This window comes from Balaenoptera ricei, chromosome 10, assembly GCF_028023285.1.
Source record: "Balaenoptera ricei isolate mBalRic1 chromosome 10, mBalRic1.hap2, whole genome shotgun sequence".
Taxonomy (NCBI): Eukaryota; Metazoa; Chordata; class Mammalia; order Artiodactyla; family Balaenopteridae; genus Balaenoptera; species Balaenoptera ricei.
Window position 1 is genome coordinate 37,937,035 of NC_082648.1, and position 21,453 is coordinate 37,958,487.

At 38.8% G+C, this 21,453-nt stretch overlaps 1 protein-coding gene across 1 annotated transcript in view; it reads right to left on the reverse strand.

Annotated features, from left to right (window-relative positions):
- Positions 1 to 6,010: 6,010 nt before the first annotated feature.
- DBX2 (developing brain homeobox 2) overlaps positions 6,011 to 21,453 on the reverse strand; it is a 39,456-nt gene continuing 24,013 nt past the window's right edge. Inside the window, exons 3-4 of the mRNA XM_059934563.1 lie at positions 12,674 to 12,861; positions 6,011 to 6,512 (exon numbers count right to left, since the gene is read on the reverse strand). Of these exons, the coding sequence (XP_059790546.1) occupies positions 6,180 to 6,512; positions 12,674 to 12,861 (521 nt within the window). The 3' untranslated portion in view covers positions 6,011 to 6,179. The remainder of the gene's footprint in view (positions 6,513 to 12,673; positions 12,862 to 21,453) is intronic.

Below are 21,453 nucleotides of genomic sequence, written 5' to 3' on the forward strand. Positions count from 1 at the left end.
GATTAAATGGTCAACATCTGGAATCCATGTGAGGGTTTTAAAAAGTTAGTGCTACATTTTCTTAAATTTTCCCATTGTAGAAAGAAATCCTAAATGGAGGCAATTTTTACAAAAATTTCCCTGCTCCAAATATCCTTGCAAGTAGTGCATTGCTTGGTTGGTACAAAAGCCTAAGTCAAAGCAATATAGTCAAATTCCATTACAGGGAATGCCATAGGAGTCTAAGTCTTCTGTTTCCATTTATTTTAGATCTTATGCTGTGATACTGAGGAACACAGTTGTAGTGGATTGAATAGTGGTTCCCAAAAACAATACGTCTGTGTCCTAACTCCTAAAACCTGTGAATATGAACTTATTTGAAAAAAAAGGGCCTTTGCAGATACAATTAAGGATCTTTAGATGTGATATTCCTGGACTTCAGCTCTAAATCCAGTGACAGGTGTCCTTATGAAAGAAAGGCAGAGGGAAGTTTGTGACATAAACACATAGGAGAGAAAAACATAAGAAGTCAGAAGTAGAGACTGGAGTCACACAGCCCAAACCAAAGAATTCCTAGAGGCACCACCAGAAGCTGAAGAGGGGCTTTCTAAAACCTTCTGAGAGACCAAGGCCCTGCTGACATCTTGATTTTAGATTTTTAGCCTCCAGAACTCTAAGAGAATAAACTTCTTTTATTTTAAGCCACACAGTTTGTGGTAATTTGTTATGGTAGCCCTAGACAACCACCATGGAAATTCATTGTAATAGGATTAGATTTACATTATGAATTGGTTATGACATGCACTTTTTTCAAATTTAACATGCTTGATATTTTGACTTTTGATTAGCATCAAGCACTTAACGGTTCTATTTTGGGTTTAGATAACATTCAAGGCTCTCTTTTAACCTTGGAATGTTCTGATCCCAAAAGATTCTCTCCATAATTTCTGTTGTTCAAGCACATTTGAGAGAATATCCATAGAGCTGTGAGAGCTGGGGAATTCTAGACTAGATAGGCAAAACAGCCTTATCAACGAAGTCTTCAAAATGGTGACACACGTCAGATACCCATTAGCTTACTTGACTTCTGCCCATGTTGTGAACAAAAATATGTACCTGAAAAAGCTAACTAATGTATCAATGTGACCATAAAGCACAATTAAAGAGAGGTAGACTATTACCCTACACTAGTTATGTTTGCTGCTGGCTACGTACTGAAATCCATGTGTATACACTCCCTTGGATTTTGAATGGATGGGGGATGTTTTGATAAATTTCATGGTGGATTTTTGGAAGAGGCTCTCCAGTTAGTATATTTGATATTCCTTGATATTCAATGCCACTGAAAGTATAAGCCCAAACTTCCTCAATTTTCATTCTACATCTAATGTTTGCTGGGCTTTCATTTAGTTAAAAGAAATAACAAGCATCAGATTGTTTTTCTTAAGTAAATTTTTGGTACAGGAGCCCATGATCATTCTTCCCATGACCTACCATCTCCTGGCCCCATCCTCTGGTCCACCTCAAGAAATGAAGGAGTTACAAAGAAATAATATTATGCAGCTGTCATAACCAGTTTAAAGAATTTTTAATGGCATGGGAAAATACTCTCTATAAAGCTAAGTAAAAAAAAAAAAAGAGGATAAACTAGATATACACTAGGATCCAAATTTGTTTAGACATACACATTTACATACACATACATTCAAAAGTGAAAAATTTTCACAAGAGCTAAATTGGCTATCTCCAGATGGCAGAATTACACATGAATTTTTCTTTGTTAGCTACATTTTCAAGTGTTTCTTAATAATGAGCATGTATAGCTTTTATAACCAAAAACACTAATGTAATGGAACCCAACTAACAGCTGGAAGCTAAGAACCATCTTTGGGGGGCTAGTACTTTGTCCTTAAGGTATTTGCTTATTTAAGAACTGGTTTATAAAGTATATAAATTAATTCTGCAAGATTTTCCGTATATAATCAAGAATACTCATCATCCTGATTTCCTCCCACTTGTGTTATTTGCTTTTTCTTCGCTCTTAACCGCTCACCACGGTTGCAAGTTGATCTGAGGCTGGGAAGGTAGAAAGACGAAAGTAGAGGGTAGGGCGCACTATGAACAAAAAAGTCACTATATTCTTTCTTTAGACCCTTTTTGACTCCTCTTGGGACCAATTGTGGCCTAAATGGAGGGGAGAGAGCACAGAAAATCAGCAATGCCAAATAGCTTGTATTTTTCTGAAAAATGGAGCACTCAGTAATCACCCCCCAATCCACCACCACCACTGCAAATGGATAGATAGGGTTTTGGAGGATGTTAGATTATCTTTTACCCCAAATTTACTGGATCCAGTCACTGGTAACACAGACTATTTCAAAATAGTTTGGCAAGAAGACTAGATCATAAGTTCCTTAAGGGCAAAGGACCATGCTCTCCCTCATATTTGTTTACATAGAGCCTAGGACAGTGCCTCACACATAATGCCTAAGAAGTGTTGAGATCCAGAGAGAAAAAATATTTTTGTGGATTTCAAAAGAGTGAGGAGGCAGTGTCTAACAAGCTTACGAGCGCAGTGGAATGAGCTTTGTTTTATGAAAGGCCAGCGGAACTTGACGAAATCACTGGTCATCAAGGGATCGGTGGCGGAGCAAGCTGGGGAGTATGTACCTTTGCAAAAGATGCATCAGAATGGGGAACGAAGGGGGCCAGAAAGGACATATGTGGTTTATAGTTAATTATGCTTTTATATTTGAAAAGTGAAAAGAAGTATATGTATGATTCTAAGGGGGTGGAGTGGGAGGTGTGTGTGCTGAAGAGTATTATGAGGTATATGCCAAATCTGAGCACATACCCAAAACTGGCTGGAAGGTATGGCATGTTCAAGGGTACGGATTTTTTTTTTTTTTTTTTTTAATTTATTTGGCTGTGCCAGGTCTTAGCTGCAGCGTGCAGGATCTTTCTTTTTTTTTTTCAGTTGTGGCATGCAGGCTCTTAGTTGCGGCATGCATGTGGGATCTAGTTCCCTGACCAGGGATCAAACCCGGGCCCTCTGCATCGGGAGTGCAGGGTCTTAACTGCTGGACCACCAGGGAAGTCCCAAGGGTATGGATTTTTAAAGACTGTGAACCACTAGACTGAGTAATTAGGTTCCCCATTCAAACCACTTCATTACTAAGAAAACAGAGTTGCCTTTTAAACATCAGTGATCGTGGCCTCACTGTCTCCAGATCCAGTGACCATTCCAAACCTGGTTATATACTTCCAACCCTTTATACTTAGCATTCTAAAATATTTTCCTGTATAAAAGCTGAAAAAAAAAAAAAAAAAAAAGCTGAAGGATGGTGTTCACCATTTTTTTCCTTCTCTTCCACCTAAGATAATTAGACAATGTCTTTTAAAAAATTTTAAACACTTTTGCCTGCAGGCTTATATGGTCCTGGTGCTTTCTAGAGTAGGTTAGTCTGGAAAGCAGACAGAAAACATACTCATGGGTGATCACTTGGAGAAAAGGAGTCTGCATTTAGAAAACAAAGGGAAATACATGTGTAAGAACACTGTAGGTGGAGGGAGCGTTGGTAAAGCACAAGTTAAAGGGGAAAGGAGACCCTTGTCAATTAGCATATGAAGCTCAGCACTTCTCTCTAACAATTTGGGTAAATGAAGGCAAAGTCAAGGCACAGCAAGCATATGCCTGTGGACCATGTGCATGTGTTTGTGTGTGTTTCCTAAGTACCCCTAATATATTCATCCAAGATGTACTTTTCCTAAGCCTTTAACACATTCTGAGGTAGAAACCAATTAAAAGATGTATCTGTGTATACGATTATCAGGCCAATCATACAGAGAGAAGCCTCCGGTGGGTCTCAGAGCTCGAGATGAAACCCTGGGGGAAGATCATTTAAGCACCAAGTAGCCCACTTCTAAAACCTGGGTAATCGGATGGCCAAGACACAGGTTTCTCTCATTTGATTTTCAAGTTATTCTCAAGAAACATTGACCATAGATAAGCACTCTATGATTTCTAGCAACAAGTGATAGAAAAATACACTTCCATTTCATACTTAAAACACTCCTGAGTGACTATTCTCTACAGAGACTTCAAAGTTGAAGACTTTTGTGATTCTTTACTTTCCCCAAACTTCAAAATTAATAAAGAAGATACTGAAGAGAAAATCATTCCCCAAGTAAGAGATTATAAAGTACAACGTGCTTCTGAATTTCTTTAATAAATTTCTCTGCAATCCTCAAAATGGATGTCTTACAATGCATCCGACAGCTGGGTGAATACATTCACAGTGGTATACACCCCCGCATGGTTGGTTAGATTTCAAGAGCTGAAACTTGACTGCCAGGGGTCAAATCCCATTTATTACCCTCAGTACCTTGGGCAAATCACCCTAACCATACTGGTCTGGGTCCCTTGTCTGAGTAACAAGAATCCTAATAATAATAGTCTCTACACTTCATAGGGTTATTGTCATGAGGATTAAATGAGTTAATCCACATTAAAGGCTTATTAGCAGTCTCCAGCACACAGAAAGGACCTGATAAATGTAAATGAGGTTAACGTTATACAAAGAAAAGAAACCGTATCATAAATCATTTTAAGACAGGTTTTAAAATTTAAATTGTTGTCAGCAGATCCCTGCCTCTGCTTCCCACAAAGAGGGACTGAGACAATCTTCTTCTGAGATGATTTTTGACCTTGTGATAAAGACATAAGCTAGCACACACCAAATCAAGTTCCATTCATACAAAATAATGCCCTGGTGTTGACAAAAACCATTATCATCTGAAATATTACCTTTGCTAATACTCTAAACCCTCAAAGTCTATAGCTAAGAACATAAGCAAATTAGAAGCTACTCTCTTTATGCAGCTTTCTCACTAACAAAATTCCACATCATGAACTTCTACTAATGTTTCTTGCTCACAGATTAATAACAACCTAGTTCAAAACCACATCATTTCCTTTTTCTGCCTCATTTCCTTCAAAGTGAAACATAATTTTTTCTTGGACCTGGAATAAAAAATTCTAGATGAACTAAGCAAATCGTTACCAGAAATGCAATTTTATAATAATACTATTTCAGAGTACTCAAAAAACATAAAACATCTGTGCTGATGTTTTTGTTAATACATAAAAAATAACCTAATATATACTGCATACCACCTAAATGGAAAATTGAGTCTATAACTAGAAGTGCAAACAGAAATCACTATAGATCTCATCAGTATCGGGTTTTGAAGCCCAGTTGGGAACATTTTAAGAACTGTGACACTTCTTTAAGTCTTGGCTGGAGGTCACAAACCGCTTGGCACAGATGTTTTGTTTGGCCAACACAGTATTTTAAAAATTATTAAACTCAAATATCTTTAGGTGAGTCATGCCCTCTATTTACCTGACAGGCCCTTAAAGGCATTTTACTTGGCAGACCCTGATTAAGGCCCATCCTTACAGAAAAGAGATCAAATGATAATCATTAGTTAAATGGGTCCCTCCCTCACTGATGGCCTGATAAAGTCCAGAGCCTTGGAAATTAAAGATACTAACAGTTACATTCAGAAATTCTTCTAATTGCTTGTTGGATTAATTTTAAATATATACTTTCAGTGCATGTATCTAACAGTGGCTCATTTGATTAGGATCTCTGAGCTGAGTTGTTAAAAATCACTTACATCTGGATACTGAAAGAAACCAGAAAGTAGAGAGTTTTTAAAAAATGTTCTTTTGATATGAAAATTTGTACTGAAGTCCAAATTTCACATAATTTTCAAAAAATTAAAAACATTCAGTCATCGTTGGTTTTTCTTCATATAAAAGGAAGTGAATTTGCTCAATGCAGTATTTAGAGAGAAACTAATTTCTACTAATGTATTTTGATGAATATTTATATATATACACATAGAGACACACGCATATATACACATATTCAGAGCAAGGACTGAGCTGACCATTATTCTCGTTCTTTTCAGTTCCATCTTACTTTCTGGGAGATTCTGTTCCACTTCCAAATTAAGTCTGAGTCTAGGACCCAAATAAGAGAACACTGGAGAGGGTTTCCTAAAACATTAGTCCATGCTTCACTCCAAAGGTGTTAGGTTTTAGGCACTGATGAGACACAAGCTAGCAGGCTTAAGAGTCCAAACATTAATAGTTAACTGTTCTTTACGTTAACGTGGCAGAATGCTTCCATTCACACTGAGCCAGTAAGTACACCCTTGTCTCTGGCATCCTCTTCAGAACACAAATACAAGGCACCTTGCAGTGACTTTGCTTCTGGGGCCAATGCCCCTGGACTCTCCAGGATTAGTCTCTCTGAAGGTACTGGTGAATTCTCCCTCCATCTTGGACTCGAGTGTTGTTGGGAGATTTCCCAGAGTGAAGGACATGGAGAAGGGAAACCCAGAGCAGATCGTGAGAGGGGGTCCTCTTGAAGGACTACTTCTTGGATGCATCTGTTGGAAAGCACTTCCTTTTCTTTGGAATTCCGCCATTTCATCCTTCTGTTCTGAAACCAGATTTTCACCTATTGAGAAAGTAATTGGACAGAATAATCACTGACATCACGTTACTTCACTTTGGCATTTTAAACTGTAATTTCTTCCACTGTGCCTTCCATAGAATACCTTATCCTGAGAGCCAGCCTAGCAAAGTCCTTGTGGCTTTTTACTTCAGAAATATCTGAGAAATTACTTTAGTACAGCATCTCCACACACTTATGAAACAAAACAACTGTGGTAAGCTGGTGACATCCTGAAAGTCAGACATCTTTCAAGACTGAGTTAACTCTCTTCGATATTTTAAAATCTCATTTAGTCTGTGCTAAATTATTTATCCAAAGGAAATGTTATTGACTAGTAATAGCATCTGAGCGTTTATTTTGTGCCAGGTGTCAGGCCAGGCACTCATCGTGGATTATACAATTTGATCCTCACAATGACTGCAAGAAGTCCTTATTTCACACATAAGAAAACTGAGGTTCAATGCAATGAACCAGTTCAAGGTCACATAGCTAGTGAAATAGAAGCATTTAGGCTAGAATCCGTGACAGTCCCACTCCAGCGCTGAGGCTCTTATAAACATTCAGACATCATCAGAAACTTCTGGAGACTAAATTAAGATTACATTTTATAATGCTTGGATAAATTGCAGGCTTTATACAATTTCCAAGTTCGAGTACTTCCAGGATTTATCAAACTCGAAGAATTAGGCTCAATAAATAACAATTGATTGTAATTAACGTAAAAGTGCTTATGATGGTAGTCTCTAATTTGAGCCATACCTTCCCCCACCCCACTTGAGTCTCTCTTTACTACTAACCTCCCTCTGACTGTGTAGTCAACTGTGCCTGAGCAGGAAACTTCACAACTGGTTTCCTGATAGCTTAAAAGCCAATCACATTGCTTTCCTGTGCATTACATTGCACCCTTTTTTAGTAGCTTTCTATTTTTAAAACAAAAACTGGAAAATTTTTACCTAAAGAAGTAATTATTAAAGTGTACCAAACAGATATTTCTCCCAATGAAGTAAAAAATTCTACGTGAGATGGTCTTTCCAGATCGGTAGAACAATTCTTTCATTCTTTCAACGTCATGGGCAATGTCCAAAATGGCTACAAAAGAAACCTACCACAGGCAGTTGAGTCCGAAAGACTGCCATCTCAGCTGTAATCCTGTGATTCAGGCTTTTCACAAGAAACCAGTCCTAATGCATACATAGCAGAGCATTTGCTTCTGTTCACAAACTCATTTATTATTTGCAGTAGGCATTTACTCCCAGAATGCCTGCCAACTATTTCTAACGGGTTTTCACCAAGACAGTTATTTGTTGCCATTAGTGATTTTTGCCTTTCTCATCACATTAATTATTTTCTTCTCCTCTTAGTTTTTCTGTATATCTAGAAATTTTTTGAGTAATATCTCAATTTTAAAAAATCATGGAAGGAGTTTCTTCCTAATCAGTGGTATTGGGACAAATGTACATATTTGGGAAAAATCATAAAATAAAATTTCTACCTCTCAACAAATACAAAAACAAATTCCAGATGGATTAAACAGCTAAACATAAATACAAAACTATAAAAATTCTAGAAGAAAATATAAGAGATGATCATTACAGTCTTGGGCAGATGAATGTTTTCTTAAGCATGACATAAAAAAATAAGGCTACAAAGGGAAAACTAGATCTGACTACATTAAAAAAAGAGAAATTTTTGTACAAATAAAGATGCCACAAGCATATGAAAAAGCCACAAACTACCCAAAAGAATTAAAAGCAGGGACTCAAGGAGATATTTGTACACACAATGCTCACAGTAGCATTATTCATATTAGTTAAAAGGTGGAAGTAACCCAACCCAAGTGTCCACTGATGGATGAATGAATAAACAAAATGTGGTATATACATACAATTGAATATTATTCAGTCTTAAAAAGGAAGGAAATTCTGACACATGCTACACCATGGATGAAACTTGAAGACATTATGCCTTGTGAGATATTCCAGTCACAGAAGGACAAATACAGTATGATTCCACTCGTATGAGGTGCCTGGAGTAGTCAAATTCACAGAGACAGAAAGTAGGATGGTGGTTGCCTCATGTCTGGGGGGAGGGAGGAATGGGGAGTCATTGTTTAACGGGTGCAGAGTTTCAGTTTCGAGAAATGAAAAAAGTTCTGGAGAGGGATGGTGGTGATGGCTGCATAACAAGGTGAATGTACTTAATGCCACTGAATCGTATACTTCAAAAAGGTTAAAATGGTAAGTTTTATGTTATGTGTATTTTACCACAATAAAAAAAAAGCCACAAGCTTGAAGGGGATTTTTGTGACAGCTGTTAACAGGAAAATGTTACAAACCATAATATTCCAAATATTTTGATTAACAGCCAAAATAATTGCTGCATATCTATCAACAAAAAGACAATAGAAAAAAAAAATGGTGCAGCCATGAAAAGGTTAAATTCAGATGAAAAATGACCAGTAAAGTGATTAAAAGATTCTCAAGTTCTGATAATTAGGAAAAAATAACAAATACAACTGCCCATGAGGTTGGCAACATTTTCAAAAATTTAAATAGTGGAGGGATTGCAAAAAAAGGACTGTTTATTAGTAAGAGTAAAATTTGATATAATTCAATATCTTGATACAATATTTGGAAAGGAATTTTTAAATTGATCACAACTTAAAATGTACATAAACTTTAACTTATAAATCCGACTCCTAGTTCCCTATCTTACAGAAATATTTTTAAAGTGCATAAAGATATGCAACAGTAAAAACTAGGAAGTAACTTAAAGCTGAGGATGGCTAAGTGAATTACAGTATATCCATGTAACAGTCTGCTCTGAGACACTCACTAAAAAAGAATGAAGTAAATGTGTATGCAGACATGGAAGGATGTATCCCATGACATTTGAGTGGGGGAAAAAAAAGCAAAGTGCAAAACAATACTCATTGTCAGCAGCATTAATCATAATAGCCAAAAAATGGGAACAATCCAAACGCCCACCATTAGAATGGATAAACCCTGGTACACCACGTAATCCTACACAGCAATGAATGTAAATGAGCTACTGCTACAACACAGCCACATGGATGAATCTCGCAAACATATGGTAAGTGAAAGAAGCCATATACCAAAGAAAATGGACTGAGTGATCCTATCTATATAAAGCACAAAAACAGGCAAAACTAATCTATGCTGTTCAAAGTCAGGAAGGAGCAGGTATTGACTGGGAGGGGGCACGCAGGGGGCTCCTGGCCCGGCGGTAATGTTCTACCTCTTGAGCTGCGTGCTGGTTACACAAGTGATTTGTATTATCCTTCAGAAAATGTTAAAATATATGCAGAGTGTGATGCCATTTTTATTTAAAATTATATACACGATTCTAGGTCTCAGCTTCTTCATTTGTAAAACAGAAATAGCAAAAGTCGCTACTTTTATTATCTGTAAATAACATCAAATGTAAGGGCACAGAGTAATCATTATTAAAGTATCTGTGTTTTTATACGTTTGTGCATATATGACACACATATAAGTTTATTTTAAAAATAATACATGATATGTCAATAAACTCAAACAAGAGCCATATATAAATGACAGTAGTAACGAGGGAGTTGGATTGGAAGGGGAACAGATATGTTTTCATTTTTAACTTTACCAATCTCCCTTTTGTTTGAATTTACCGTAATAAATACCATGTAGTAACTGTGTAATTAGATATAGTGTACATGCAAATAAGAAAACGTTAAATTACTTCCGAGCTGTTCGCCAAATTCAATAAGGTAAAAAGCGTTCATTCCTGAGGCACTTGAGTTTTAAAAACGATATAATCGACTATGTAAAACCATGTGCCTATGGAAAACAACTGGGAGATAACATACAAATATGGAAACAGTTTGTTATCTCAGAGTGGAAATATTATGGTCATGCCCTCATAAATACTCCTTAATAGGCTTGCTGCACTCCCTTTTCAACAGTTCATTTTAAAGAAGATGCTATGTACTATCACACTTTCTCAGAGCACTGACAGATCAATCCTAGCCACTTTTTTTTTTTTAAATTAATTAATTTATTTATTTTTGGCTGTGTTGGGTCTTCGTTTCTGTGCGAGGGCTTTCTCTAGTTGCGGCAAGCGGGGGCCACTCTTCATCGCGGTGCGCGGGCCTCTCACTATCGTGGCTTCTCTTGTTGCGGGGCACGGGCTCCAGACGCGCAGGCTCAGTAGTTGTGGCTCACGGGCCTAGTTGCTCCGTGGCATGTGGGATCTTCCCAGATCAGGGCTCGAACCCGTGTCCCCTGCATTAGCAGGCGGATTCTCAACCACTGCGCCACCAGGGAAGCCCCCTAGCCACTTTTGATCTTTTAACACCTACCTCAAGTTCCAACTCAACCAGAAGCCCCCAGCCTCCCAAACCTGCACGCTTTCTCCCCTCTGACTCTGGTGTGTCTTATCCATACCAATGCGATGCAGGCCAGGCCCACTGAGCTCCCCACGTGATCCTCTCTCAGGCCCAGCAATTCCTCTGAGGATCAGGTAATTCCCATCACTAGACTCCCCAGGGGCATAGGAACCAGTCCTATGACCATCCTTTCCAGAGATGGGGATTAGTGTAAGGCTCCAGAGAGATACATAAGTTCTAGGAGAACCACTGATCTAGCTCCTTTATTTGGCAGTATATCTAACCTACCAGGGGCTGTTCCCTATATTAATGTCTTATATTGTCATCTAATTGTTCATGAGCTTCTGCTTTGTTTTCCCAGTTGGTTGTATAAATTCCTGGGGTGCAAGGAGTGTTATCTTAATCAGTATTTATCAGTATTCCCTCTTACCTAGCACAGTGTCTTACACACAATAGACCATCAAGATATACCTATTGATTTGTCTGTCACAGACACAAAATTGATCTGTGACATAGACAGAATTCCTATATTTGTCCCTATTTTTAAAGTGAGAAACTGAGGCACAGAGCAGTGAATTAAGGTTATGGGCTCATTAGTCCCACACACGAGGAAAGCACAGACTGGCTGATCTAGGACAATTATCCTCTACCAAACCTCGTACTGCTTCCTACGACTATAAAAAGTCAGGGGACAGGGGGACAGATCACTTCCCTAGGGAAAGGAAGCAAGGTTAAGAAGGGTTTCATCCAAAAATAACTGGTTTAATAACATCCAAAGTTAGAAACCAGGTCATTTGTATTGAGGGAAGTACAGTAGAGCATGGTGGTTAACACAGAGCCTCTGCTAGCACTTTAATGCCTTTATGCTGATTCAAAAATTCCAGGTGGAAGGAGCCTTGCACCTGGAAAGTCAGTTTGACAAGCAGAGTACCTGCTGCATTTCAGTTGCTGCCATCCCTCTTAGCCAAATACCCTTGTGCAGTGAACATCCTGCACAACTGTACATGGTGGCTCCAGGTTAAAGAGAATGCAAACTCCAGAGTCAGATTGCCTGGGGTGGGAGCCCAGTTCCAAAGCAGCTTCACTCTGCGACACTGGACCTCTGTTTACCTCTCTACATTTCCTCATCTAGAAAATGGGGATATTTCATATGGTGATTATAAGAAGGATTAAATAGGAAAATGCTAGTGCCTTATACTGTTAATTATTTATAAGTAGGCCAATCTTTAAATGGAGTATGGTGCACTTCCCAAAAGGCCAGAAAGTCTCTTTCAAAATTATATGAAATATCATTGTACAAGAAAGGTTTGTAAAGGTTGCAAATGTGAAACTACTTGACTGTACTTGACATAAGCCCACAGTGCAAAATAATGAAATCTATTAAGAGGTATTTATGAGTCACTCATTCATGCCTTGATTTTGGACTGGAAATGAAGAAAAAGACAGGAAAATTGGTTCCTGCTTTTGAAGGCAATTATGTAACCTGTTTCCCTGAAAACAGAGCAAACAATGTAATGATGTAAATGCCACAAGCCTTTGCTTTTCTCTTCATTTGGGAAGAATTCATCAGGCGAAAACCTAGACTTCTTCAGCAAAGGGACCGATTTCCAAATAGGAATTGTGACATATAATTTCCACCCACTAAAAAAATTATGAAAGTCATTTCAGTAATGCTTCAGGGTCCAGTGCTATGCCTACTACAACAAATAGTTACCAAATGAATGGATATCATTGGATTCCTTCAGAAATCAGGAGCAGTAGATATCTTCCTGCTCATTAGTACCTGTGATTCCTTTAGTCCCAAGTTGACGGCAAGTTTCTTTCGGTCTGTTTTGCTGATATATTTCTGCTTCTGAAACATTTTCTCCAGAGCCTTTCTCTGGTCCTCAGAAAAGACAGCTCTTCTTAAAATACCCCTCCGAGCTTTGGAATTAGATTCCTGTGTCAGAAGAGGAAGCACACTCTCTTCTCCTAGAGGGGAGAAAAGATACAAAAGGCCCCATTAGCTGTATGGAGAATTCCATCTGTCTTTTCCATGACAATATCCTCCTTCTCTGTACCATGGCCAAATTATCTCATCTCTGAACTCTGCACATTTAGAGAGTTTCTTAACCGTTTTTTGGTCATGGACTCCACTGAGAATCTGATAAATGTTCTTTGCTCCCCATTGGGAAAAAAAAGTACATATGCTTGCCTTCCCAATTTTGCATGCCATGTCAGAAAGTCCATGGTCCCAGGTTACAAAGCTCCAATGCAGAACTAGTAGGTGGTTTAAATACTTAATTTTTCTCTAATTCTTCATTTATTTATTCATTCATTTATTGTCTCAAACTGTTGAACACTTACCATATGCCAGGCACTCCTCTCAATACTACACACTGAGAAATAAGACATATGTTTTATCATACTCATTACCTATAAAATCAAGTGGGAGGCATTTATTGAACCAGCATCACAAGTGTGATGAAGGATTCCTAAGGAGAGGGTGCACTGGGAGCACAGAACGATGGGCTTAATCTTCATCTGGGATGTCAGGGAAAGCTTGCAAGAGTCAGAGATGTTTAAACTGAGAAGGAAGGTTTGGAAGACCTCCAATCACCCCCTCCCTGATTCAGTTGATCATCAACTCCTTCAGGGCAGAGACATTTACTACTTTTTCTGCCTTTCTACGGCTAGCACAACACTGGTTCCCACCCTCTGTGAGTTTCATTCATCATTCGCTATTCATTTATTCGGCTTCCAAGCTGTGGTAGGAAGAATAATGTCCTTTCCAAAGATGCCCATGTCCTAATCCCCAGAGCCTGTGAACATATTACATTATATGGCAAGGGGTAATTAAGGTTGCAAATGGAATTACAGTTGCTAATCAGCTGAACTTGAGGTTAGGAGAGTATCCTGGAGTATCCAGGTAGGCCCAATGTAATCACAAGGGTCCTTATAACTGGAAGAGGGAGACCAAAAAAGGAAGTCATAGTGATAGTTTTGAAGATGTTACACTTCTTCCTTTGAAGATGGAGGAAGGGGCCATGAGCCAAGAAATGCACTAGAAACTGGAAAGGCAAGGAAACAGATTCTCCCCTAGAGCCTCCAGAAGAAATGTAGTCCTGCTGACACATTGATTTTAGTTCAGTGAGACCCATTTCAGGCTTCTGACCTCTGTAACTGTACGATAATAAGCTTGTATTGTTTTAAGACATGAGGTTTGTGGACATTTGTTACAGCAGCAAGAGGACACTAATACGCTGAGTATCTGCTGAGGAAACCAGACAAACAGCACATGGTCCCTGCCCTCAAGGAGTTCACCTTCTCATGGGAGGTCCAATACATGAACATCACTCCAGAATACAGGCACCAGGGGAGCAGGGACTCCAGTTTATGACTGTATCTGGTATGCATTTTGGTGCTTAATAATTATTTCTAAATAAAGAAGCAAATGCATGTCTTGAGTACTGAAATAGAATGATCCCTACAATGCTCTGGCATCACAAAAAAGGAAGTGATGAGTTCGAGAAAATAGTTAGGTTGAGTCAAGTCTAAAAGGACAATTCAGTTCCAGAGAGAAAGAACCAAGGCCAATCCAGGCAGAGTGACTAGCATGTCTCAAAGCACTAAAGCACAAAGGAATAAAGTCTCTCCAAGGAAAAGTAAGCAGTCTGCAAGGCCTTGGAAGGGCATGAAACAGAGGATGCAAGCTGGCAATCGTATCCAGCCTGCAGACGGGTTTTGTTTAGAGTGTTGGTTAAAAATTCTGATTTAGTTGTTCACATTTAATAACTGGGAGGTTTCATATGAAGTCCAGGTTTCTAACATCTCTTCAAAGGTAACCACAACTAGGCTCACCTTCCCATAAAGCAAAGAGCTACCAGAGTGAGTGGCAGGTGCCCCCTTTAGATGGAGCATGTGGTCCCCAGTTTGCCATAGCCTCACCTAACTTGCTTCTTATCTGACAGGCTCTTGAAGACATCTAGACCTCTGGCACAGAGATTATGGAGTAGAATCGAGCCAGACCATAGAGGACTACAAGGGTTTGGAACATTACCCAATAGTTAGTGAAGACCAATAGAATATGTTTAAGCAGGGTGTGACATGATAATAATAAACCTACACTGAGCACTTCCTCTGCACTCATACTTACTATGTTAGGCCGCTGACATGCATTATTTCATTTAATCCTCCCAACCTATCTATGCCATGAATGCTACTATTATTCTTCCCATTTCACAGATGAATAGAAAGAAGCTTAGGTAGCTTACGGAACTTTTCCAAGGTCACATGGCTAGGGCTTCAAACCCAGGAATACTGATTCCAAAACAAATGCTCTTAACCCTACACTGGACTGACACAATCTGACTTGTATTTTAGAAGAAAAATGTCAATAAACGGATAAATCTTGTCAATTTTACCTCTGTAATATAATAGTTTCCCTTCCTATTTGTTTAAAAGATTGTAGACATCTCCCAGCTAGTCTCTCAGCTCTGGGTTGTGCCTCATTCTGATTCATCCTGACATTCCCAGAACTACTGGCCTCTCCCTCTTTCTTCCAGGTCTGTAACACCTGCATCTCTGTAGAAATGCCAGAGCCCCTGGGATGTAATCAAGCCCAGTTCTTTACAAAAGTCTACTTTTACTGATGCCCTTCCCATTCATCCTCTCATGGGATCTTGGTTAATTCTCCATCTACAGAACCAATTATTTTTGCCTCTCTCACACCGAGGTCATATCTTGAAGTCAGGCTTTGGCACCTGGATTCACTATTTCTTTCTCAGAGATTTGAATAGTTTTATGCAATATTTGTCAATAATAACAATAGTATAAACATCTCAATATGTTCATATCTTTATAAGTGCTTTTCTTCTCTGAACTATCCTCTGTATAGAGACCATGGAATTGGCCCTTCTGCATTATTTCAGATCACAGATTCATCTGCTGAGATGGTGTCTCTCTAGGAAGCCTCAGGACAGAAGTCTCTGGAGGATGGAAGAACTGGGTTTGGATCTCAGCACTTGGAGTGAGTTACTCTTTCAGTTTATTTTACAGAGTTTCTTTAAGGATTTGATGAAATAGCACAAAAAATTTCCAGTGCCTAGCCCACAATAAGGATCCCTCAAATCTATTTCACTTGCCCCTGTTGGATTTCATTTTATTCTTATAAGAATCATATGCCACAGACATGCTCTGTACAGATGAAGAAGTGTTCAGAGCAATGAAGATCCAAAGCCACACAAAGGACACAGATCTCAGGGGTAGCAAGACCTTCTGAATCCAAATTCTTGGCTGCTTCCTATGCTTCCCCACACTGTTTCTTGGTGGGTCAAGAATGGGAAGAAAGAAACATTTATAAACATAGCCAGAGCTCCTGTCTGTGTCTATGGGCTTCTGCTCCCTGTCCTGGGTCAGTCTGTGAGCCTGGACCATACAGCATCTCCTATACAGCCTGCTAACAGCGTCCTCAGATTCCAGCATGCCCTTCTCACTTCATATTTTGATCTGGAATTCTTAATTTGTAACTGTATACGATCTACCATTATTATAGCCATATGTATTAAAAGTTAGGAAAGAAACTTAAATATCCAAAGGTAAAGAAATGCATAAGCACATTATGCTGTATCTACTAGGTGAAATTTTAAAGAACCACTAAAGATCAGGACTAGGAAGATCAGGCAGCAGCAAAACAAACAAACAAACAAACAAAAACCATTATAATACGTATGATATTTAAGATACATACTATGCTCACAACTAAGTAAAAATGCAGAGAAAAAAGACTGAAAGGCAAAAACACCCCACTAAGATAGGCTACTGTTGTAGAGTTATGGACAAATAATCCACCTCCACTCTACATTTTAAGTCTGGCTCAGTTTTCTAAGGAAGACAAGCAAACGTTGTAGTAACCTTTTGGGGAGTAATCTGGCCAAGTGATTGAGTCGTCACTGAGTGACAACTGAAAATGAATCCACTCCATCCTTCACGGATGCTCACAGTTGATAAGGAGAGGTCCGAGAAGAATAGAGACAGCCAGGGTACAAGTGAGATAAACACCCGCAAACGACCACATAGGAGGAAGGTTTTAAGCACCACATGAGAAGCCACTTAGTCTTGGAGGCCAACAGAGTGAGTCCTGAGAGAGAAGACCTGCCAGAAGACTAGCAATTCCTCTTGCTGGCAATCTTGACAAAGGCGGGCAGAGAGAGGGACTGACATTTGCAGACGCCTGAGTGGGGTGAGGACAAGTGTGAAACATGGTAAATCTAGGAATCTCACACAGCTTGGAACTTCCAGACTGCAGGGGATGAGCAGGAAGAACACCGGACATTAGCTGGGAGGTAGATTAGGGCCAGGGGTGACTGAAACAAATCTAAGGGATAATTTGCCACAGAGGAAAGCCTTTCAAGGACTTGACCAGCTTAGTATTTTAGAAAGGCCAATACTTTTTGAGCTAATACAACTTTTTACTTTTTAAAATAATTTTATTTTGTTCTTATTGAAGTATAGTTCATTTACAATGTTGTGTTAGTTTCAGGTGTACAGCACAGTGATTCAGTTATATATATAGTCTTTTTCAGATTCTTTTCTCTTATAGGTTATTACAAAATACTGAGTATATATAGTTCCCTGTGCTATACAGTAGGTCCTTGTGGGTTATCTATTTTATAATATAACTTTTTAAATCTGTATAGAAATACAAACGAATTTTTGGACCAATAAAGCTAGTTTTTTTAAAAAAAAATCTGCCTACATTTTTTTCTAAGCCAAGGTTTTATAAATCGGAATCATGATTTTACTCATTTTCACCCCTTCTTCACCAAGATCTACATGTTTACATAAAACAACGGGGTAACACATTTAAATGCCCCTAAGACTTTTAATAGGAACCTACAGGTTTTCCTATTGAGTTATGTTTAAGTGAAGAGAAAGAAGAGTCCCATCAAGGGGATCTACAGATAAATAATTCTCACCAACATGGTAAAAGCTAACATTGAAGGGTCATGCACACAAAGCAGACCTCAATCTCTGAAAGACACAGCTGGAGTGGTTGTGAGGGTCAGAGGGTTAACTCCTGGGGCTGATCTTCGGGATTCGGTGCCCTATAACAAACACGAATACAACCACTGAACAAGCAAAAACCATGGCAAAGATAAAGAATATTCCGTTCTTCCTTTCTTTGCTAGTTGCCTGGTTTCTCTTAGCATTGCTCTCAATACACAAACTGCGCTTGTTTTCATAAACGGATGTGGCTCAGTTTCCTACAAGAAGCATGTGACAAGATGTTACTTCTACCACTGATGCTCCTCTCCTTGTCCCCGCCATGAGCCTTCTGTGGGCTGTCTCTGGATCTAACCATAAACTACTGATGAACCTACACCATCTTCCTACCTTCTAAATCTAGGAATATGGGCTCAATTACACCTGCAAAACAAACATAGTGACTTCAAGAACTTGTTGGTAATTCAAAAATCTCTCAGAAGCTACTGAAAAGTTATAAGCAACAAACACCTCTGATTATTCCTAAATTCATGACAAAAGTCTGATTTACATGGAAACTTACAGGGGACAAAAATAAATAAATAAATAATATAAAAATAACAATGAACAGGGACAGAGTTTAAGGCATGCAGTAGAAAAGACACTTTAAAATCCAGGGCTGCCAATTCAAGGTGCTATAGGCTCTGCTAATTTGCAAATATCATTATTTTATAATGTGGCTTCCATATATATTTGGGGCTCAACGTGTGCTGATGTATGTGCCAATGACAGGCAGCATGGCATGAAATCTTTACCACAATCCCCAGAGGTACATATTATCATCCCCATTTTCCACAGGAAGAAACTGAGGCTCTGGAAAGATAAGTTGTGCAATTGAGGTCATACACCCAAGCAGAGTGAGGCCAATCAATGCTCTTTAAAATTATACCAAAGATTGTCAAAATTACCAAGGTGCCGGGAAAGAGGTCAGGAGGTGGAGAGAGTCATTAAAATGGCAGAATGACCTAGTATAGAAAAGTTTACAAAGCCCTAATTCCCTGCATCCTGAGACAGCCCCCATGTACCACACCCCCCTGGGAATCCCTGTGTGCAGTGAGCCTTGTGAAGGGCATTTTGAACGGAGGTGTGCTGTGTGTGAATGATACAGTACGGGGTGGGGGGCAGCGAAGAGCAACAGAGAAACACAGCAGTAGACAGGCCTCTGTCTACCCCAGGGTAGGCTACTACTACTACTTATGAACATTTGGGGAGAAAGGGAACCCCATTCCAGGAACGACCCTCGAATACTTTCACTGCCTCGGTGGAACTGCTGAATAGAGCCATCAACTTGGAAAATCTATTGTCTTCGAGTCTCTGACTCCTTTAAACTTTCTTCCTGGTTGACCAAGTGTCATTTATCTCCCTTCACTATTGAGAAGTCAAAACCTATGTTCAACTTATCACACAAACACAATTATGTTTTCACCACAATAATTAGGCTTCTTTCTCTGTTAGCACAAAATGCTGCATCCCTCTGAAAATCTTAGAGTTCTAAAGATAAATCCTTATAAAAGAAGCCCTCAGGCAGCCTTTTATGGATTTCCATAGGTCTTGATCAGTTCCCTAAGCCCACTCACTGCTCCAGCTGAGAGCAGAAAACATCCAGGTCAGATGGTAAGAAGACCCATCAGAGCACTGCCACCTTTGACAGTGTCACTCATAGGACGAACCTACAGTAATAAAAATAAGGTCCTTTCCCTGCTGCCTTCAACAAAATCCTAAATTGAAATTTGGAGAGTATTCTATGTTCTTTTAAGTTTGTTTTTTTTTAAAATAAATTTATTTATGTATTTTTTTTTTGGTGTGTTGGGTCTTCGTTTCTGTGCGAGGGCTTTCTCCAGTTCCGGCGAGCGGGGGCCACTCTTCATCGCGGTGCGCGGGCCTCTCACTGTCGCAGCCTCTCTTGTTGGGAGCACAGGCTCCAGACGCGCAGGCTCAGTAGTCGTGGCTCACGGGCCTAGCCGCTCTGCGGCATGTGGGATCTTCCCAGACCAGGGCTCGAACCCGTGTCCCCTGCATTGGCAGGCAGATTCTTAACCACTGCGCCACCAGGGAAGCCCTCTTTTAAGTTTTAATGAGAAAGGGAAGATAGTAAAATGATCTCAAAATGCAGAATCTAAGTTCACCTCCCAAGAAAAAGGGAGAGCAATTTATCCCAGAAGAATATTTCCTCACTCATATTTTTATAATGCTGCTCCAAATTTAAACTTTGTCTTTTAATGCATAAAATTCTTGAAAGGTCAAATTCAAGTTGGGTACTCAAAGACAAAACGAAATAATTATCTCATTAATTCAATTAGCTATTCTACAAAATTAAGACTCCTATACATTTTCATGTAGTCTTTTTCTTAAGGTCATTCTCTGCATAACTTCTACAACTTTCCATCTCATTTTATGAAGTATGTTATTTTGAAAAGAACCTTATGGACATACTATCAAAGATTTTCCTTACACTGCTTTGGGGGAGAGAACTTTTACCACTGCCTTTAAATTTTTCCCCACTGTAAGGATTGTGCTTAAATAGCCTATTAAACTATTTATTATATGTGAGAAGGGCACTAGATGAATGATTGTTTCCACACTGCCACAAGTCAATCATAAATCTAAAAGGTTAACAAGAAAAACTAAATCAATTTTAAAGAAGTGAATCATGTAAACAGTCAAAATGATATTTCACTTGCTAGCTATGGATGTGTTGCTCTAATCCTACACTTTTTAGAAAGAGTGAAGTCAATATTGTGAAATGATGATGAGGGCCACTGATTTCATCTATTAAAATTTTTAGTATAAACCATAATTTTGGCTATCCGAACTGAAATACAAAATAATACAAAATTACTTCAACAGTTCATTTTCCTTCTTTCGTACAAATGCAAAAAAACTTAAATGCTTGGGCATAAGATCATTCTTATTATTAAAAGAAAAGAAGAAAAGAAAATCTAGTAAATGCCTTAAATTAAAAAGCTTACCAGGCAGTTGTAAGTCTTATTAACTGTTCCTTGGTATCATGATTATTTATGTAATATTCTTAATGAAAGCCTAAATCCACCATTTCATTATTATTTGCTGCCAATACAGTGAACATCATAAATAAGAAAATAAGAAATTCATTTCAGATTTATCACTAATGAGACACCAACATTTATTAAGAACACTTGTGGCATCTCTATGCTGTTTTATTTTATTTATTTATTTATTTTTTCTAGTGTTCTTTTTTTTTAAACATCTTTATTGGAGTATAATTGCTTTACAATGTTGCATTAGTTTCTGCTGTATAACAAAGTGAATCAACTATATGCATACGTATATCCCCATAACCCCGCTCCCTTGCGTCTCCCTCCTACCCTCCCTATCCCACCCCTCTAGGTGTTCACAAAGCACCGAGCTGATCTCCCTGTGCTATGCGGCTGCTTCCCACTAGCTATGTATTTTACATTTGGTAGTGTATACATGTCAATGTACTCCCTCACTTCGTCCCAGCTTACCCTTCCCCCTCTGCATGTCCTCAAGTCCATTCTCTATATCTGTGTCTTTACTCCT